Here is a 17,773-nt window from a genome sequence, read left to right as displayed (position 1 = left end):
CATTCGACCTGCAAATCCGGATTTGGTTTTTACTGGAGAAAAGAATCAAGTGCACTACACTAAAACTGACTGCTTCCAGCTTATTTAGTCCATGAAAATCAAGAATATACTTCAAATTTCACATTATGTAGATGATTATCAACATACAGCACGCCTCCACAAACCCAAAAGGTCTTCTTAATCCCCACTACTAGAATCAAAATGCCATCTAATACCTAATTCTAATAGATAAAGATAAGCTTCTAAGCACATTACACACGGAAAACCATCATAATAAGTTAAACATGGAAAAAGAGCAGAACAAACAGCAGGCATCAAAATCTACAAGATAAGTTAGATTTACCTGTCTCCCTTAATGCAGCTTCTCCTAGAAGGAGTTCATCTCAAGAGAATAGGTCTTCGTCTTCAGCAACATCATGGCAGCAACACCATATGGCCCTTCAAAAGCTCCGGCAACCCAAGAAAGATCGTCAGGGCCTGAATCCTGGCTGGGATGTATAGCAATCAACGTAGCCCCTTTCAACACAACTCCACCGGGCAATTCCAGTAGCGGAGCATACCAGAGCCTCATATTCAAGGCCGGGACCATAGTCCTCTTTGCTTCCATGCAAAGCCCACAATGGCTTCACTCTCATCTCCTCCAATTGCTCTCTGTTCATGCACAGTACCCCCTGTTCATCTGCGTCCGTCAAAACAAGGCTGTTCAGTGTCTGATGTTTGGCGATTATTGGTTGTAGTAGGTAGTGTCTTGCAGAGGCGCCGATCAGGGAGCTGATACTCCAGACGACCCTCAGCTTTAGGCCCCCGTTTGTGTACAACGACTCCGGGATGCTGCCATTATCGTAGATCTCACCGGGAACAGCGATTTGAGAGGAATTGGCGCCGAGGATAACGCAATTGTCGAGAGTGGAGCCGAAATTGGCCCTCCACTTGAGCAAAACTCCGTCGTCGATCCCTAATTCGGCGCTGGGGAGCTCAATCCGGAGGAATTTTGATTTCGTCGAAGTTGTTGAGGACCTGAGTGGGGGAATGGTGACTGACTCCTCCGCCTTGGCTCGGCTCGACGGACGACGACCTCCTGGGGGAGAGAAATTGGCCGAGGGCGTGAAGAGGCTTGAAGATGTTGGTGAAGACGGTACGGCAGAGACCAGCCAAGGGAGAACTGGAGCTACCGGAAGCGGAAGAGGAGTCTTCGCCGTCGTCGGAGATAACGCGGTCGACGCGGACGAGGACGTTCTCAACCTGAGGAACGAGGGATCGAAAGCGCCTGGAGACAACGCAGCAGCGACCTAGAACCTTGACGTCGCCGATACTGTTGAGGACAAGCAGCAGGACGGAGTCCGGCAGGCGCTCCAAGTGGTTGACTCTGGCGGTCAGATCTCCACGGATAGACATTTCACAAGGGAGACGACATCATCCACAAGATTTCAACGGATGATTGTAAATGAAGAAGAAAAGAAATAAAAGGAGTATATAATATAATTTATAGAGTTTTTATGGATGCGCGTTCCAGCGAGGCAACCACTGACTTATAAACTTTGAATTATAATCCATGACTTATTATTACACATTATCCAACCCTTCCTTCCATATTCAAATCTCTCTGCCACATCGATGACAATTGGTAGGGGTGACATCCATTGATTTCTCACCAGGCATTTCCTTCATCATCTTCGGCACATCAAACTCAAATACTTTCTGGATCGCCATTGATCCTTCCTTAATCTCGTCCAAGCTGCAAACACGAATCCAGAGCATTAAATCAGGTCGATTTGGTTTGTTTATCATCAAGTAAACAGGTTTTGTTTTTCACCTTATACAGAGTGGAGGAGTCAAACGTATGATCGTCTCGTGTGTCGGCTTAGCAAGAACACCTCGCTCCTTGAGCTTAAGACAAACATCGTACGCAGAAACTGGAGATAAAGCCTTGCTGTTGAGCTCTACTGCATTGAATAATCCTCTCCCTCGTACTTCCTTTATGAAATCCGGAAACTGTTGCTTTAGTTGTTTTAGAATCTCTCTTAATTCTTCTCCCATTTCATCAGATCTGTGCAATGATACAGCAAGTTCAGATGTCAAATCCATCTCTGACATTTGAGATAACAGAAGAGAAAAGAAAGGTAATACCTCTCGACAAGTTTCTCTTCTAATAAAACATCTAATGACGCGATACCAACCATGCTCGCCAGTGGATTTCCTCCAAAAGTACTGCAAATAAATTATAAATGATGGTTTCAACAAATTGAAATACCCAGTGGATTTCCTGTCATGTACCTTCCATGCTCTCCAGGTCTTATACAAAGCATTACATCTTTGTCAGCAAGAACAGCACTGACAGGTATAACTCCACCACCCAATGCCTTTCCAAGTATCTAGCATCAGATAGACAGCCATTGAGAATAAATAAATTAGAGCATTTGGAAACCATACACAGATAAACAAGTCAAAGATAGGTGGAAGTCTTACAACAACATCAGGGCGTACATCTTCCCAATCGCAAGTGAGGAGTCTTCCAGACCTACCAAGCCCAGACTGTATTTCGTCTGCAATCATCAGAACATTATATCTCGAGCACAGATCTCTAATGGCTGTTAAGTATCCATCATGTGGAATCTTGACCTGCAATCAAGATTAAGGCAGTGTGTATTTTAGGGTATTTCTTTATTGCAGACTTTTCCAACGAGTTACAGAAATTTCAGGAGAAAGAGAAACTGTAACCTCAACCATCCTAATTTAGTTAATAATTGTATTATGTATTATTAACACCTGTGCAATACTGGGCTATCTGATTTGTGGTTTCATATAATTTCTTCAAATTTCTATTGCCATCTTGCAGGACTTGATTATCAAGTTCAGTTGATAATCAGGGCTTATATTTTGACATAAGCTAAGTGTTTACTCATTGCCTTTCATTTCACTGAGCCTGATCTTGCATAACCACAAAAATCAAATCATTGAAAACATAAAATGCTGGTCATGAAGATTTGTCCAGTTACGTGACAACTATTTTATCGAAGATATGATATTTTAAACACCATGGAGGAAAGTATAGCAATCATTCAGATTTCAATTTATTTTATGAAAGAAAACATACCCCGGCCTCCCCTTGGATGGGCTCAAACAAGAAACCAGCTATACAGTCTCCCTTTTCTGCACAAGATGAACCAAGTTCATATCATTACAACAAAATTTACTAAATTAAATCCTAGCTAATATAATTAATTAAGGTTAAAGCTTAGAGACCTCTAAAAAGTTTCTCAAGAGCAGCTTCATCTCCAAAATCAACTTTGAGATGACCAGGCAAAAGCGGCCCAAAACCACACGTAGCTTCATTGTCACAGCTCATGGAAATTGCACCCAATGTACGGCCATGAAAGCACCCACAACATGAAACAACAATGGCCTGCGCGAACTTATTTTATCAGAATCTAGATCCATAGAACAAGAACTGATAATGATGAAGAGAAGAAGTAATACATATTTCTTTTATTCACCTCATCTTTAGGGATCCCTTTCTTCTCATAGCCCCATTTCCTTGCTAACTTGAGAGCAGTTTCAACTCCTTCTGCACCAGTGTTCATCGGTAAAACCATATCATATCCAAAAATACTGGTTAGCTTCTCTGCAAATAATGGGAATTTATCATTGTAGAAGGCTCGCGAGCTCAGAGTCAGCTTTTCCACTTGCTCTACCAATGCTTTTACAATTTTGGGATGGCAGTGTCCCTGATCAACAACATCAAACATCAATCAATCATATCTTTTAGGTCCTTTTGGATCAAGAACTAAACATTGTTAGATAGAGAGAGAAAATCTAGCACTGTTCTCAACCTGGTTGACTGCAGAGTAAGCAGATAGAAAGTCGATATATCTGTTTCCTTCCGGATCCCATACAGATGAGCCCTTTGCATGAGAAAATACCATGGGAATCGGATGGTAACTGCAAGAGTAAGAAAGTTAGAACTGCAACAGAAACAACCTTGGCTCTATTTCTTCTAACCTTTTTATCATAATAAATTTGATATTTCTAAGCTGATAGTAAATGGAAGATTTCAAAGAAATACTACTGGAAAATGAATTGCTGATACTCATACTGCTAATGTTTCTTCTGATACTAAAACAGCATGGCTAAGCTCTCAAAACTCTCGGTTAAACGCACAGGAATTCAAATAAGTAGCTTCTGCATACAAACCCCAAAACCACTAGGAAGAAGGGGAAAATACCATTACCAAGTATTTAGATTCACAACTCTAGATTTATAAATAGACAAGTACTCGAATCTAGAAACAAAAAAAAAAAGACAGTGACAGAATTAATTGAAAAGAGAGAAAAGGGAGAGAAAGAGATGGAACTTGTGAGCGCTGAATTGGTACTCCTTGTCGATGAGTTGCTGGGAAGCGGTGGCAGATTGGCCTTGAGGTAAACCTCCATAGCTTCTAACTCCTCTAACCGGGGACACAATTCTTCTGGATGCGATTTGGAAGAGTCGCTTGGTTGCCATCTCTGATCAGCTATGTCACTCGCTTATTCAAACACTCTGATTCTTCAGCGTAACTTACAGATTTTATTGGGCTAGTTTGATGAGGATGTTGCGACGACGATGTTATGCATCCGGGTTAGCTCCTAATCCAGATCACACCTAAGCAACTGTTTACGTTTTCGGACAAAATCCAGATCACACTGCTTTGAGGATTATTTTCAAATTTTTATTATACGAAAGGGGGATTTTAGTGCGCCTACCGAGACGATGAAGTTACGTGTTACAGTGCAATAAGGCAATTGTTTCCGTTTCACTGGCACAAATCTCCAGACAATTTTTGCATACGAGTCCTACAATTTTGGATAATTAAGTTGGATTCCAGGATCAAAAATTTAGTACGATTCTCTCTGCTTGATAACCCTAGTATTTGAAAAAAATTTAATTAATTTAAAATCATTATACATTTAAATATCAAGTGTGATCATTTCTTTACATACTCCATCCATTTCATAATAGAATTTTCATTCACTTTTATATACTTGTTGATATATGTTTTGTATTGTATCGTTAATATCCACCATTATATATTAGTATAAATTATAAAAGAATTATATTATTAAGTACTTAGTGAGACGAATCAAACAATACCGCTCGCATGACTATGTTTGAGTCGAGAAAAGAAACTTCGATTATGAATAGTGTTCAAACAAGAATGAACACTATATTATGGAATGGACGGAGTATTTTATAACAAAGCTATCTCTTCATTTTTAATGTAAAAAATGTCAAAAATTGAACTGTTTATACTTAATGATATATAATACTCCCTCCGTCCCATAATTATTTTCCCATTACTTTTATCTCATTTGTCGAGACGAATTTTCTATTATAAATATCTCCAAATACACGCCAATAAAAATTAAAAGTTAGATAATAGTGAAGTACTCATCAAGACGAATGAAACAAGACCACACATGACTATTTTTTTCATATAGATTGAGAGAAATCGAGAAGATTCTATACGAGTGTGAATAGTATACAAAATTAAAGGGGAAGACCAATTAGGGACGGGGGGAGTAATATAAAAAGATATTCGATGAATGTTACCAAAGACAACAACATCATAATAGTATATGATATGAAAAAGATACTCCCTCCGTCCCTTTATAAAGATCCCACTTTTCTAATCCGGCGTCCCAAAATATAAGTCTCACTTGCCATTTTTAGAATTCTTTTAAACTCAAAATTTTCATTCCCAATACACTTTTACATATCCCAACATACTTTTACACACCATCTCTCTTTATTAAATTACCCATTTTTTTCTTCTCTCTATCTCTCTCCTCTAATCATTACAATTTTCACTTTTCTCTCTCCTATTTAATTTCTTCTTCACAATTCCTTAAATTTTCTAGAAAACACCAAACGGGATCTTTAAATAGGGACGGAGGGAGTATATAAATGAAAAAATAATTATAATACTCCATAAACTCTGAACAAATTATACTATTGTATCTGAAACCTCAAGATTCCTCCGAAAAGGCAAACATTTCTCTGGATAGTGATTACAGATTATTTATCAACCGTTGACCGCCTTAATAGATTTCCCAACTCAGTGTCACCCCTATGTTCTTTTTGTGGGACTACTGTTGAAACTACATCTCACCTCTACTGCACTTGTCCTTACTGTTGAAACTACATATCACATCTATTGCACTTGCCCTTATACAATTCAGTTGACAACACTTCAATAATCAACCACATATACAATATGCTTTCCCTTATCGACTTCAAAGATAACTTCGACACATTTGTACATAGCAATATAAATAAAGAACAACATTTTTCTATGGTATTACATTTGGTTACATCAAAATTCAATTATTTTGCAGAATACAACATCAAAACTAGTCCCAAGTAGACCTAGCATATTTTCACTTCCGCAACTCGACAACAACTCTTCGGGAAGCCTCAAATAAGAAAACTGTCTTCCAATAGTAAGCAACACAAGTGCTCTGGATCAACTTGGAAGAAACCCCCAAACAGATAGTTCAAATTTAATTTTGATGCTTTAGTCCACCCGATGGGTGCTTCCTCGGTTGGATGTGTCGTTAGGGACTCAGACAGAAAAAAACTAGCCATACATCGTAAACCCATTCATGACTGCGACCCAGCTTATGCGGCACTCGAAGCATCACTGTGAGCTTCATGCGGCACTCGAAGCATTACAGCTCGTTGCCTCCCTTAATTTACGCTAAATTATTTTTTAGGGAGATAATATCTCTGTAATTAATGCCATCAAGCACATCTGGCATGTGCCTTGGCCGATTATTACACTATTACAAGATAATGACACTTTGATTTGGGCCTTTGCAGGGGCAAGACCCCTCCACTATTGAAGAGAATGCAACCAACTGGCGCACCTCGTAGCAGCACACTAACGACATCAAAACTGTCGTTTCTTTCGTACATCACAACAATTGGAGGGAAATGCCTACAGGAACACATGATGTTTCTATCAGGAGTATGGGGTCGAGTACGAACATTGCTGGTTCTTTTGCTCATCCTTTTATCTCCAACTTTTTTAGCATGGTCCAATGTGACGATGTAGGTACGCATCGGTCGTAGGACGGATAGATCCCGTTATTAGCTGTGTCAAAAAAAAGTATCAAGATGCTCGGAATATCTCATATTTATTATAAATACATTAGTATAATCTTTTGGTCTCGTGTTTATGTTTATGTAAACAAAACAGTAAGGCCCAATTGGTACAATTTTTCAGTAACAGAAACAAACCTAAACAACTTTTACGTTGTTATTCATTTGTCGAGATAGTCTTACAACTTGTGACGAATACAAGATGGTCATGTCACTCCCTTCATTAAGGGTTTTAAAACCACCCCTTGTATTGCGGAAACAAATCTAATATCTAACATATTATAATTTTAGGGGATGTAAAAAATACTAAATGTTATCCTAATACACATTAATTATACCCTAATTATGTAAAAAGGCACACATCTAATACTCAATTTAAAAAAACTAATAATCAAAATTAAAATCAATAAATTCTCATTTGTGTTATCCACCTAATCCCAACAAAAATAATAGGCCCAATGGATAATTCAATCATCAAAATATTTGAGTCTCAAATATTTCGAACGTCTAATTATTCGCAGCTATATCATACAAGATGTATATCACTTAATCATCTGATATGAGAGTATATTATATAATATAAATTGATATTCGTATATACAATAAATAGATGATTATAATATTATAATTAGACCTATTTAAAATTATATAAAATAAATTGGAATTAGACCTACATGAATATATTTATAGTATTAATATTAGACATATTTAGCATTGTATATGAAATAAACTAACATTAAAGATAAATTACACTCATCACATAAGCTAAAATATTAACATATTTCTCACGGGAAACATGATTCTAGTACCTTGATAAGGAAGTTAAAAAACCATCTTCTAGTAAATTGCAAGTCGCAAAACCACCTCAACAAATTAACAATAACATAAAAATGTATAAATCTGTTTCCTTTCTGTCTATATTTCCGAGAAATTATAACAAACGGGACTTAAATACACACGTCCCTAGCTTTCCTTCAAGTTCCAGGAAACCAACACAATATTTCGACTCTCTATGTACAATTTCAAGGGAAGTTGCCGAAGACTAAACCAACACAAATCCACATTAAACCGTCCATAAACAACAAGCCGCCTACAATATTTTAAGAACTACAACTTTTCCCAGTTAGTCTTTAGAAATTGGAGAAAAGACTTTGTAAAATGACGAAATTTTAAGAACTTGAAACAAATATCCTAGACAACAATGATATGCTGAACATCAGATCTAACAAAAAACAGGAAGCTAAAAATCAAGAAATGCAACAACAAAGAGGGTTCAGTCATCATTCACAAACAGGACACACCTGCATCCATGACATTTCCAGATGTAAACAGATCGAAAATAGTCATTTTGTAACAGTGACAACATAAATACTTCAGAAACCTGAGACAATTTCATCCCTCTTAGATCCACACACAATAGCATCAGTATTGACACTCATAACAGATAAGTAATATGCAGAAGCTCATCATAAGAGAACCTAGGAAGAAAATTACACAGCAAGCCAAGACCTGTTGTACCTCAGTGATGATAGTATGGAGCAAAATGAATTTTTCATCTCGCAGAAATGTATGGCAAGATCATATAGAGAAACAAAGCAAGATTAATTTCTCTTTTAAACATATCATTTGCTTCTGTGGACCCTAAGGACTATAGATCCGTGTTCATGTCAGTGCAGACTCACTAGTTGAACAACTAGACGTGCGCCTAGAGTAGGATAGACATGATAATCTATGCTTTGGATTGAACTCAGAAAGCTGGACAAGCAAAAACAAGAGCAGGAGAAATGATTTCATCAAACTATATGTAATCTACCACCAGAAGGATTTCAGGCTCATCTTTTTCCAAGTTGAAACCAGTGATAAAAGAGCGCTGGATTCCCCCAAGCCTTATTTATTTCCTACGGTAATCCTTGCTTTATGGATTTATATATAGTCATAGTATAAAGGAAAACATCATATAGTCATAAACTATAGTTTCAAAAGTAAACCAATAAAAAAACATGTCTTAAAGTATGAAAACAATTAAAAAGCATAAAAAAGTTGGTCAATTTAGAAAATAAAAAATAGCATAGGATATAAATATTTATCATTAGACAAAATTTCACACAAACTAAAGGTACAATTTTCTTGTCCTATATAACACTACTAAAAGTCATTTGAAATGTGAAAATGCAATGTCTAGAGAAATAAAGTAGTTTTAAGGAAACAATTCCATAGGGATAAATGTGGTAAAATAAGGAAAACATTAGTAAAATAACATGTATTTTTTTTCCATAAAATTGCCCGAAAATGACATGTATTTGGAGAAAGTAAGTTTTTGACAATTTCTTTTGATTATGGAAAGCTGGAAAGAGTTGACGACTAGGCTCGGCTAGGACCAACTAGGCGATGTCCTAGCTCAGGCGTGCCTAGGCATCGCTTTTTTATTCACTGGTTGAAACCTATTTGAAAATCATAGTAAAGCAAACAAGTTCTAGTCAACACTTCCACTAACTGCTCAAATCATATGGAGATGAAAGGATAAGTAAGTTCAAGGGAGGAAAAGATAGAGAGTAAGTTTGAGGACAAGAGCACGGAAGGATTAGTATATTGTAAGGAAAAAAGAATCAGGGTTCTGAGAGTATGATGAGAACCAAAAGCAAAACTTGCTATGTCCATGTCATGGAAGAAATCATCATATAGTCAACGAAGATAAGATATAAGTATATATCCAGATGGTACTTGCCTAACTCCCAACAACAAGATCACAACTAGGGCAGAAACAGAGAGAACAAGAACAAAATATAGGAAGTATCACGAGACCATATTGATGAAATAGTCAGAAAGTAGGTAAATAGCAGCAGTAATAGAACCGAATAGAGTATCAAGAGTTGAGATTATATAGTTTTAAGTCAGAAAAATCGCCTACAGGCAAAGGAAAAACATCATGAGATAAGTGGACAAACATCATGAAGAAATGATAGGATAAGAACAGTTCCAACAAACATGAATAATGGATAAATAGATTGAATGCCTAAGATTATATTTTACGAAAAAGATGTGATGATGACATACGAATGCAACAGATAGCAGGAAATGTACATCTAGGAGGGCAGGTAAGATACACATTCAACTGTTTCACAATGCAGAAAGAAAAGGCTTGATTATGAAGGGAATGTGTGCCATATCAACATCCAGAGATCCAGCTTCATAGACATAAAAAAAACCATGAGTTTCACCGAAACAGTGGGGACATGGAAAGAAGCAGCTAGGACAAGGATTATTGCAGAGTAAATCATCAAAGAACATACATCACTAAGCTGAAAATTGTACCAGATATGAAAAATAACTCAGTAGCACAAGGATAAAGGAGTATCAGGGGAAGAGCTTATTTGAGCGAGAAAGGGAAAGATGAATCCTAACAGAATCTATGATGACAGTTGCACCATTGCCGATGACTAACTTAAACAAACAAGAAAACCTAAATGTGATGAAAATAGATCCATCCAGAGTAGAGCCGGCATGGTGAAGGCAAATAGATGGATTGAGGATGTAGAATGAAGTCTGTCTCGAAGAGAGAGAGTATAACTTAGCAGATAGAGCGAAGAGAGCAATGGAATTTCAGTCATGTTGACATAATGAATGCCTGAATCAAGTTTTCTGCTGACCGCTTCTGTTCAGCTGTTCCGGAAACAAGGGCCACACGGTCACCACGAGATGTTACCGATTCTGAAATCTCTACAACTGCTCCTGATATCTGCAAAACCAAACAAATTTGTCTCAGAAAGGCATGCATATTTAAAAACGACAGCTGTCATTTATATTTAAGGACAGACCTGGCGAATATTTGCGAGATTTGCCCCACCCTTCCCCATCACTTTTGAAAGTGTGCCTAAAGGGATCACTATCTCCAGTGTTGTTGGTGGAGTCATCCTGCTTATTACAGTTTGTAAGAATGAACAAAATAGCTATACAACAGTATTCTGATACTACCATAAATTCAATGAGTTGAATAAATACTAACCGTCCATACAGCTTTGTTGAATATGACGGCATAGATCCATGGCTTCCTTCACCCATCTACATGCAGGGAAAGCGATGTTGTTACTAAAGGCTATTTCTACATCAAAGATACATTCTACTGACTTTTAAGCTCCTAAAACAAAGAGCCTTTAGAAATAAAATAAAGACAAGTAAGAAAAGTATAATTCGAAAATAATCAGACTGTTAACCTTGCATATTGTCAAGCTCCTACAATTAAGTGACTTTGGGGCAACGATATACAACCCAGAATATCTAGTTTGTAATTACATATTTGCTATTTCTGATTATTTTGTTTTAATCTCCCAGTTATTTATCAGTCGAACTCAGTTGTTAGAAGAGCCAATATTCAGTTATTTACGAGCAGTATATAGTAGTGGGTTACTTACTTAAGTAATGGGTCCGTTAGTGCTGTTTTAGTATTTAAGCCTACCTAGAGTCCGTTTGTAAGACAGAAAAATGGAAATTCCCCTCAATCTCCTAACTGTTAGATTCTGACAATAATTGTCAGTGGTGCCTTAAGAGCATCTTCAATGGTGATATTCACCTAGAGTATCATAACTAGTTTTTTATTATTTCTCTCACTTCCATGTCATATTATGATTTTGTTGTATCACAATGGTGATACTCACCTAGAGTATCATAATCTTTGTTCTTCATTTTTTTACATCATCTATACTATATATTAAAGCAAAATTATTTCAAGCCTTTTCAAGAGTTTTGGTCCCACCATTGCTTATGTGTTCATCTCCTATTTGTCACACTATTCTCTCTCCTTTTTATAATTTTTTATAATTTTTTTCCATCACCTATATATTAAATTTATAATTAGATATATTATTTTTTTATTATTTAAATATCATCAAATCTTATTCTTAACCGATTTTCTATTTAAGAATATATATCATTCCTAGAATCTCTTATTATAGTAATATTTATAAAAAAAACTCCCACATCTACAGGAATAAATTGCTAAGATGATTTTATTTAATCTTTTAATTATTAAATTTAAATAATTATTCTAAAAAATAACTTAATAATTAAAATGTTCAAAAATTATTTTATAAATTTAGATTATTTTCAAATTAATAACTATATCAAAAATATATTTTAACATATAATGAATATTATTATAAACTAAATTTCATTAAAGATAAAAATACAATATGTATTTTACGATTTATTTTTATATTATAATAAATTGAAACCATTGTTATGATGTATTTCTTTAAACAAACTTTTGGCAAATAAAGTAAACATGTTAATATATTTTTCCCTAAAGATAAAACAATGCAATATGTATTTATGATTTGTATTTATGTTATATTAAACTGAATTCATTATTATGATTTATTTTTACAAATAAACTTATATCAAATAAAGTAACTATATAAATATATATTTTTTGATGTAAATATATAACAAAATAACAAGTAGTTTTACTACATAGATAGAGTTTTTACAGGATGAACTTTATTAGTGCGATTAAGAATCTATATGAAATAAATGGTCAAAATCCGATCTTTGTCGAATTTAGGCAATCGTTCTCCATAGATTCAAATTTCGTGGAAATTTCATTGGTGAACTAGATTTCGGTGAGCTCATGATATATAACTCTTAAAAAAAAATTGTTTTTAGAAAAGATGAATAATCTATAACATAATAAAATAGATAAGAGTAATTATTACTATTTTTATCAATATCTTGTGTTAAATGATAATATAGTATAAAATTATAAATAAAATTAAATATGTATAAAAAACATAAATTTAATAATATTGATCTCGTGCATGGCACGGGGAATAAGCTAGTTATATGTATCAAGTACAAACTATTCTATTTCTTTAACATTATTTAAAATCAAAAGTGATAGAAAGTGGATCCAATTGTGTCATAAAATGTGTAAGAGTGAGTATACTCAAGTCTAATGATGATTTTGAAACACTAAAAAACTCTTGCACACTATTTTAGTTTTCTTTTTAAAAATGACCTAGATGGTCTAAGATTAGATTCTGACCATAAGTGGGTTCTGTCAGACAGTAAGAATATGAGAAACAAAGTCTATAGAAATACTTCATTTCTGAAGGGGGAAAAAAAGGTGATACGCCAATAAAAATATATAGAGAAAAGTGACCTACCATCAATGGTTCATATCCATAAAGCCTGCTCATTCGAGTGGCAGGTTCTCGTTCTTGCTCGTATCGTAGAGGCGACATGGTGAAGGTTGAAGGAATTGAATAACTACCTGCAGAAGCACCAATAGAAGGGTGCACAGATTCAGCGACAGGAGAAGAAGGATTATACCCATTATCCTTGTTTTTCAGAACATCATCACGGAGTCTAAGAACAATTTGCACCAATGCATCCCTTACATTAACAACTTTTCCACCCACCTGCGCCAATCAAAAAGGAGGTTATAACCCCTAAACATTAAAGCACATAACCAAGTAATATTAAGATTACCTCAACAAATTCATCATCAGAATCACCATACTTTGGAGACTTCCCCTTTGAAATTCGAACATCAGCTTTACTTTTACTCCTGATTTCATTTATAATGGAACCACCTTTTCCAATGATGCAACCAATGACTTTAGATGAAACGAGGAGTCTTATTGTCACGGTTTCAGCATCCTCGTCATTTATTTTATCTTGAAGCAACAGAACAGCTTCTACAGCCATAGATTTGACATCATCTACAGACTGAAGGCAACAAAAAGTAGAAGATAAGCATACATTTACCAGTAATAGAATTGCACATGCTGAATAAACTGACATCTGATGCTTGCACTACTAATACCATAGAGACAAATCAAGGGAAACAGATCTTGCAGTAAATTTGTCAATGGAAATTCTGGATTCCCCTTTTTCTATATATATAATCTTCTCGTATACAAGATGGAATATTTAGTTGTACAATTATTTCACATTTCATATCATAGCATACCTCATTTTATCATAGTTGTACTATCTTATTTCAATCAATGGAAGTAATATAGAAAGAGCAAATTCCCCTTGAATGACATTATCGCACAACGGCACAAGTGAAGTACACACAAAGAGACCTTGTACAAATAAGACTTGATATATTATAAGCTATAAGGCCTACTCAATCCCAAATGATAATATCTCTCCAATGGTATGAAGTATACTGGAAGGATGTATGAGATACTCATTTAGGGCCTGTTTGGTATCCATATCTTAAGATATCAGATATGAGGTATGGGTATGAGATTGATATCTAACATCTGTGTTTGGTATGATACAGATATCAGTTGATATTTTTGAGAACAACAATGATGTGCATCAACAAGAAGAAAAGAGTTTGGTGAGAAAGCAATATGTAGAAGGGACAAGAGGTAAAAGGGGATATGAGTGATATCCTAGTAAAAATGAGTATATGGAGCATATAGAAGATGAGTATATCAGGATATCAAGTATATCAACTTGAAATCTATATACTGATATACCAAACACTAGGTATGGGTATGAGCCATATCCATACCAATACCTGATATCAGGATATGGGTACCAAACAAGCCCTTATAAATTAATTAGCACCAATCAAACAATGTAGAAAAAGGGGTAGATAGAGAAGATGAAAAACCTCAGACGAAATGACAGTGACAAGACTATCTTCTCCTTTTCCCTTGTTATCAACAACCTCGATCTGCGCACCAGTAGCCTGCCTAATATTTCTTATAGACATGCCCGCTTTGCCAATGACGCGCCCAATCTTGTCTGACGGGCACAGAACTCGTATAATCAGCTCCTCCTGAGATGTTCCCCCGTAACCAGGCACAGCGGATGCACCAATCAGAGGAGGCCAGCTGTTCCCACCATCAAGCTCTGGAATAAGATTCAGTGACCTTGAAGGAGCAACAGGATCATAGAACCCAGCAGCAGAGTATATCGGAACATCTGAAGGAATAATGATACTAGGTAGTGCCTCTGGGACTGTGGCGTCCAACGGAATCTGTTCCCTTGGACCAAATTTGTACATAATAGCTGATACTGCAAATAAGGCTTTCTTCACTGCCTCCGGCTCACCAATTATCTTCAAAACATAACGCAGTTTAGCATGTTAATTAATATTTTCTTAATTAAACGAAGGAAGTATGAGTTATTAAACTTACTCGGACAAAATTGTCAAAGCCCAGGGCACATGAATGCGTTGGATCTGAAACGTCCTTTGGAGTGACCTTAATGTTTGCCCTCGTGCTGTTTCTGAGTTTCTTTATAATAGCTCCTGATTTCCCAATAATATTTGCAGATTGACTTGCTGGGACAAGAATGTTACATTCTTCCTTATCTTTCCATTTCTTGTCAGAATCCACGAGTGTGGCTAGAGAATGAGAAATTGCAGTGTGTAGTTTGAGGAGTGCAGCTTGAGCAGGACAGAGTGGTTCTCTATCCCCAAAATACCCCTCATCCACGTCAACATCTTCTTTCTCTTTCACATAGCAATATACAGTAATAACCCTTTCCTTAGCACCTGGAAAGGGGTCTACCACTTTAATCTTTGCCCGAGTTTCCTGTCTAATTGAGTTTATCACTTTCCCACCTTTACCAATCACACTACCGATTATCCCATCAGGGCATAATATCCTATACACGATTACTTCATCTCCTCCATTATCATCTCTGTCTGTCCTTCTCCTCTGGTTTCTGTTGTTCCCATCATTTTCTCTTTGGAACCGTGACCGCTTGCCTGTCTCACCCATTTTACCTAAATCCTACAAGCACAGTGACCTATCATCAAGTTTTTTAAGGAAAAAAGTCTCCTGAAAAATGTTTCAATATTGCGAAATCCGTATTGTCGCATAATTCACAACATGCGGAAACTAGGGTTTAAATCCGATAGCAAACTTTAAAACTTGTCTAAAAAGGACTCCAGAATTTATACGATGCTGCCTTCCAAGGACATAAACAGCAAAACATCCAACAATCAAAGAATAAAGAAACTATTACAAACACCTCCACAATAATGAGTCTACTCAATAGACTACCCTCAAATTCATAAAACCACCCATAATTATAAAGTTTTTCCAAAAATAATCTTCTACATTTACAAAAGAATATGTCTTTCATTTCTTCTAAAGCTACTCCTTTCGAAGTAGATAAAAGAAAAAATCGTTTTACAATGGTGAGATACTTGAACGACTAAAAGAGGGGAAATTTATGAGAAATTCAACAAAATTCAAGTTTTTTTTACCGTATTCATCCCTACAATAAACAATCTAAGGTGTGAATTACAAGAGCTAGGTAATGTTTTCGAAACTTATTCATAAGGTATTGTTCTTCGATCAAAACATCCCAATTAGAGATAATGTCGAGTACATCTTGTTGAATTATGATTTTGCCAGGATCAATTAGAAACCCACAGGACCCTCCGCCAAGATAGACGATAGTGAAACGCAGCGATAAAAAAATGAAATTATTTAAAACCCTAATTAGATAACAAGTCGAGTGAAAATTTGAGCGACAAAGATCAATGGAAGAAAGAAGGAAAAGATCCATACCTGCAGACGACGAGAGCGACTGTGGAGAATTGTCAACCTAAACAGAGGAAGGAAGACAGTAGAGACGAGAGATATACGAAGGGAATGAGAAAAGAACAGTACTTATGTTTTTCATAGAGAGAAAAATAGAGAAACGGGAAATATTGGATTATGCTCCAGATATCACGAATTCTTATTCTTCTCGATCTTAATATCTTATGTAAGTGGGTGAGGAGGTGAGTTTCGGTGTGAACTTCTCTTATGGCGTGAAATGTGAATAATGTTGAGTTATTATATTAAAAAATGGTAGGTTGAGATTAAAAGATGGATTTTTAATGAATCCACGCGGTGGCATTTTTGTAATTAACGGTGAACTCTTTTTTTTTTTACGTTTTCTGGGTGATTTTTTTATCCCTTAGATGTGAACATTAGCGTGTTATATGTAAACATTAACGTGTTATATGTGTACCCGAGAAAGTTCGCACTTCACACCATAAGGAATGTTTTCACCGGATCCTTATTCGTAAGTAGCATTATCTTCAACTCTTGAGTCTTGACTCATGTCAATATGACATGAACGCTCTTCATTTTAATGTGTATCGAAGGTTTTAACCGTGATAATAGTAAAAAAAACTTTGATGAAACTTTTCAAGTAAAGTTTAGTACCATCAATAAAAAATCGTAAGGTTATCGTCCTTGATAATCGCATTCTTCAAACTCAATTAACAAAGTCTAGTATACGATTATTTAGAGTTTTCTTCTGAATGTGGAAAAACTTTAAATTGTAGATCACCAGCTAAATACATGAATTGTGCGAGAAGCCGAGAAGGAAAGCAAGTAAAAGTGAATGTCCTCCAGGAATTCCGATTGATAGAAAGAATTTCTTTGAATATATCCTTAAATTGATTGGAAACACGTGGTTCCTAAAATTGGAATAAGGATTTGTTCGGTAACAAGCTCATAGCGTCTCTTTTCGGCTCTTGATATCACATTTTAGAAAATCCAAGAAAGCGGCTCCTCGCGTCTCCGAAATGGGTGTTCGGTATGGCGTCGTCTTCTCTGGATTCAGGAGGACTCTCTACATCTCCCTGCAGGCTCATTTACGGCAAAATTAG

At 35.9% G+C, this 17,773-nt stretch overlaps 3 protein-coding genes across 3 annotated transcripts; all 3 read right to left on the bottom strand.

Annotated features, from left to right (window-relative positions):
- Positions 1 to 367: 367 nt before the first annotated feature.
- Positions 368 to 1,395, bottom strand: LOC141250830 (uncharacterized). Its single transcript, XM_073670111.1, is given in 3 exon segments — positions 368 to 598; positions 600 to 986; positions 988 to 1,395. Coding segments are annotated over 3 exon segments (1,026 nt in total).
- A 198-nt stretch (positions 1,396 to 1,593) lies between these two features.
- On the bottom strand, positions 1,594 to 4,500 carry LOC141250829 (uncharacterized). Its single transcript, XM_073670109.1, has 10 exons — positions 4,352 to 4,500; positions 3,831 to 3,939; positions 3,495 to 3,725; positions 3,244 to 3,403; positions 3,095 to 3,150; positions 2,467 to 2,619; positions 2,275 to 2,372; positions 2,128 to 2,208; positions 1,814 to 2,047; positions 1,594 to 1,735 (listed from the first exon to the last, which is right to left on the bottom strand). The coding sequence occupies exons 1-10, from the start codon at positions 4,498 to 4,500 to the stop codon at positions 1,594 to 1,596; spliced, it is 1,413 nt and encodes a 470-aa protein (XP_073526210.1).
- A 6,241-nt stretch (positions 4,501 to 10,741) lies between these two features.
- Positions 10,742 to 15,881, bottom strand: LOC141250828 (uncharacterized). The gene is made up of 7 exons (XM_073670108.1): positions 15,294 to 15,881; positions 14,765 to 15,214; positions 13,621 to 13,860; positions 13,296 to 13,550; positions 11,141 to 11,196; positions 10,953 to 11,049; positions 10,742 to 10,873 (listed from the first exon to the last, which is right to left on the bottom strand). Exons 1-7 carry the CDS (start codon positions 15,879 to 15,881, stop codon positions 10,742 to 10,744), a joined length of 1,818 nt encoding a protein of 605 aa, XP_073526209.1.
- Positions 15,882 to 17,773: the final 1,892 nt, after the last annotated feature.

The sequence above is a fragment of the Phyllobates terribilis genome, unplaced genomic scaffold, assembly GCF_046119375.1.
Source record: "Phyllobates terribilis strain yellow unplaced genomic scaffold, ASM4611937v1 Scaffold_6218__1_contigs__length_46073, whole genome shotgun sequence".
Classification (NCBI taxonomy): domain Eukaryota; kingdom Metazoa; phylum Chordata; class Amphibia; order Anura; family Dendrobatidae; genus Phyllobates; species Phyllobates terribilis.
This window is presented reverse-complemented; position numbering and strand designations above follow the sequence as displayed.

What these genes read in the sequence shown, in the direction of transcription:
- LOC141250829 (XM_073670109.1), bottom strand. Translation starts at nt 4,500, where the DNA reads ATGGCAACCAAGCGACTCTTCCAAATCGCATCCAGAAGAATTGTGTCC. An exon ending in TCTTGAGAAACTTTTTAGAG is followed by an intron (nt 3,151 to 3,243) that starts GTCTCTAAGCTT and finishes CATCTTGTGCAG; the next exon opens with AAAAGGGAGACTGTATAGCT. An exon ending in ATGTACGCCCTGATGTTGTT is followed by an intron (nt 2,373 to 2,466) that starts GTAAGACTTCCA and finishes ATCTGATGCTAG; the next exon opens with ATACTTGGAAAGGCATTGGG.
- LOC141250828 (XM_073670108.1), bottom strand. Translation starts at nt 15,881, where the DNA reads ATGGGTGAGACAGGCAAGCGGTCACGGTTCCAAAGAGAAAATGATGGG. An exon ending in GCTTTGACAATTTTGTCCGA is followed by an intron (nt 15,215 to 15,293) that starts GTAAGTTTAATA and finishes TATGTTTTGAAG; the next exon opens with ATAATTGGTGAGCCGGAGGC. An exon ending in ATCTCGCAAATATTCGCCAG is followed by an intron (nt 10,874 to 10,952) that starts GTCTGTCCTTAA and finishes TTGGTTTTGCAG; the next exon opens with ATATCAGGAGCAGTTGTAGA.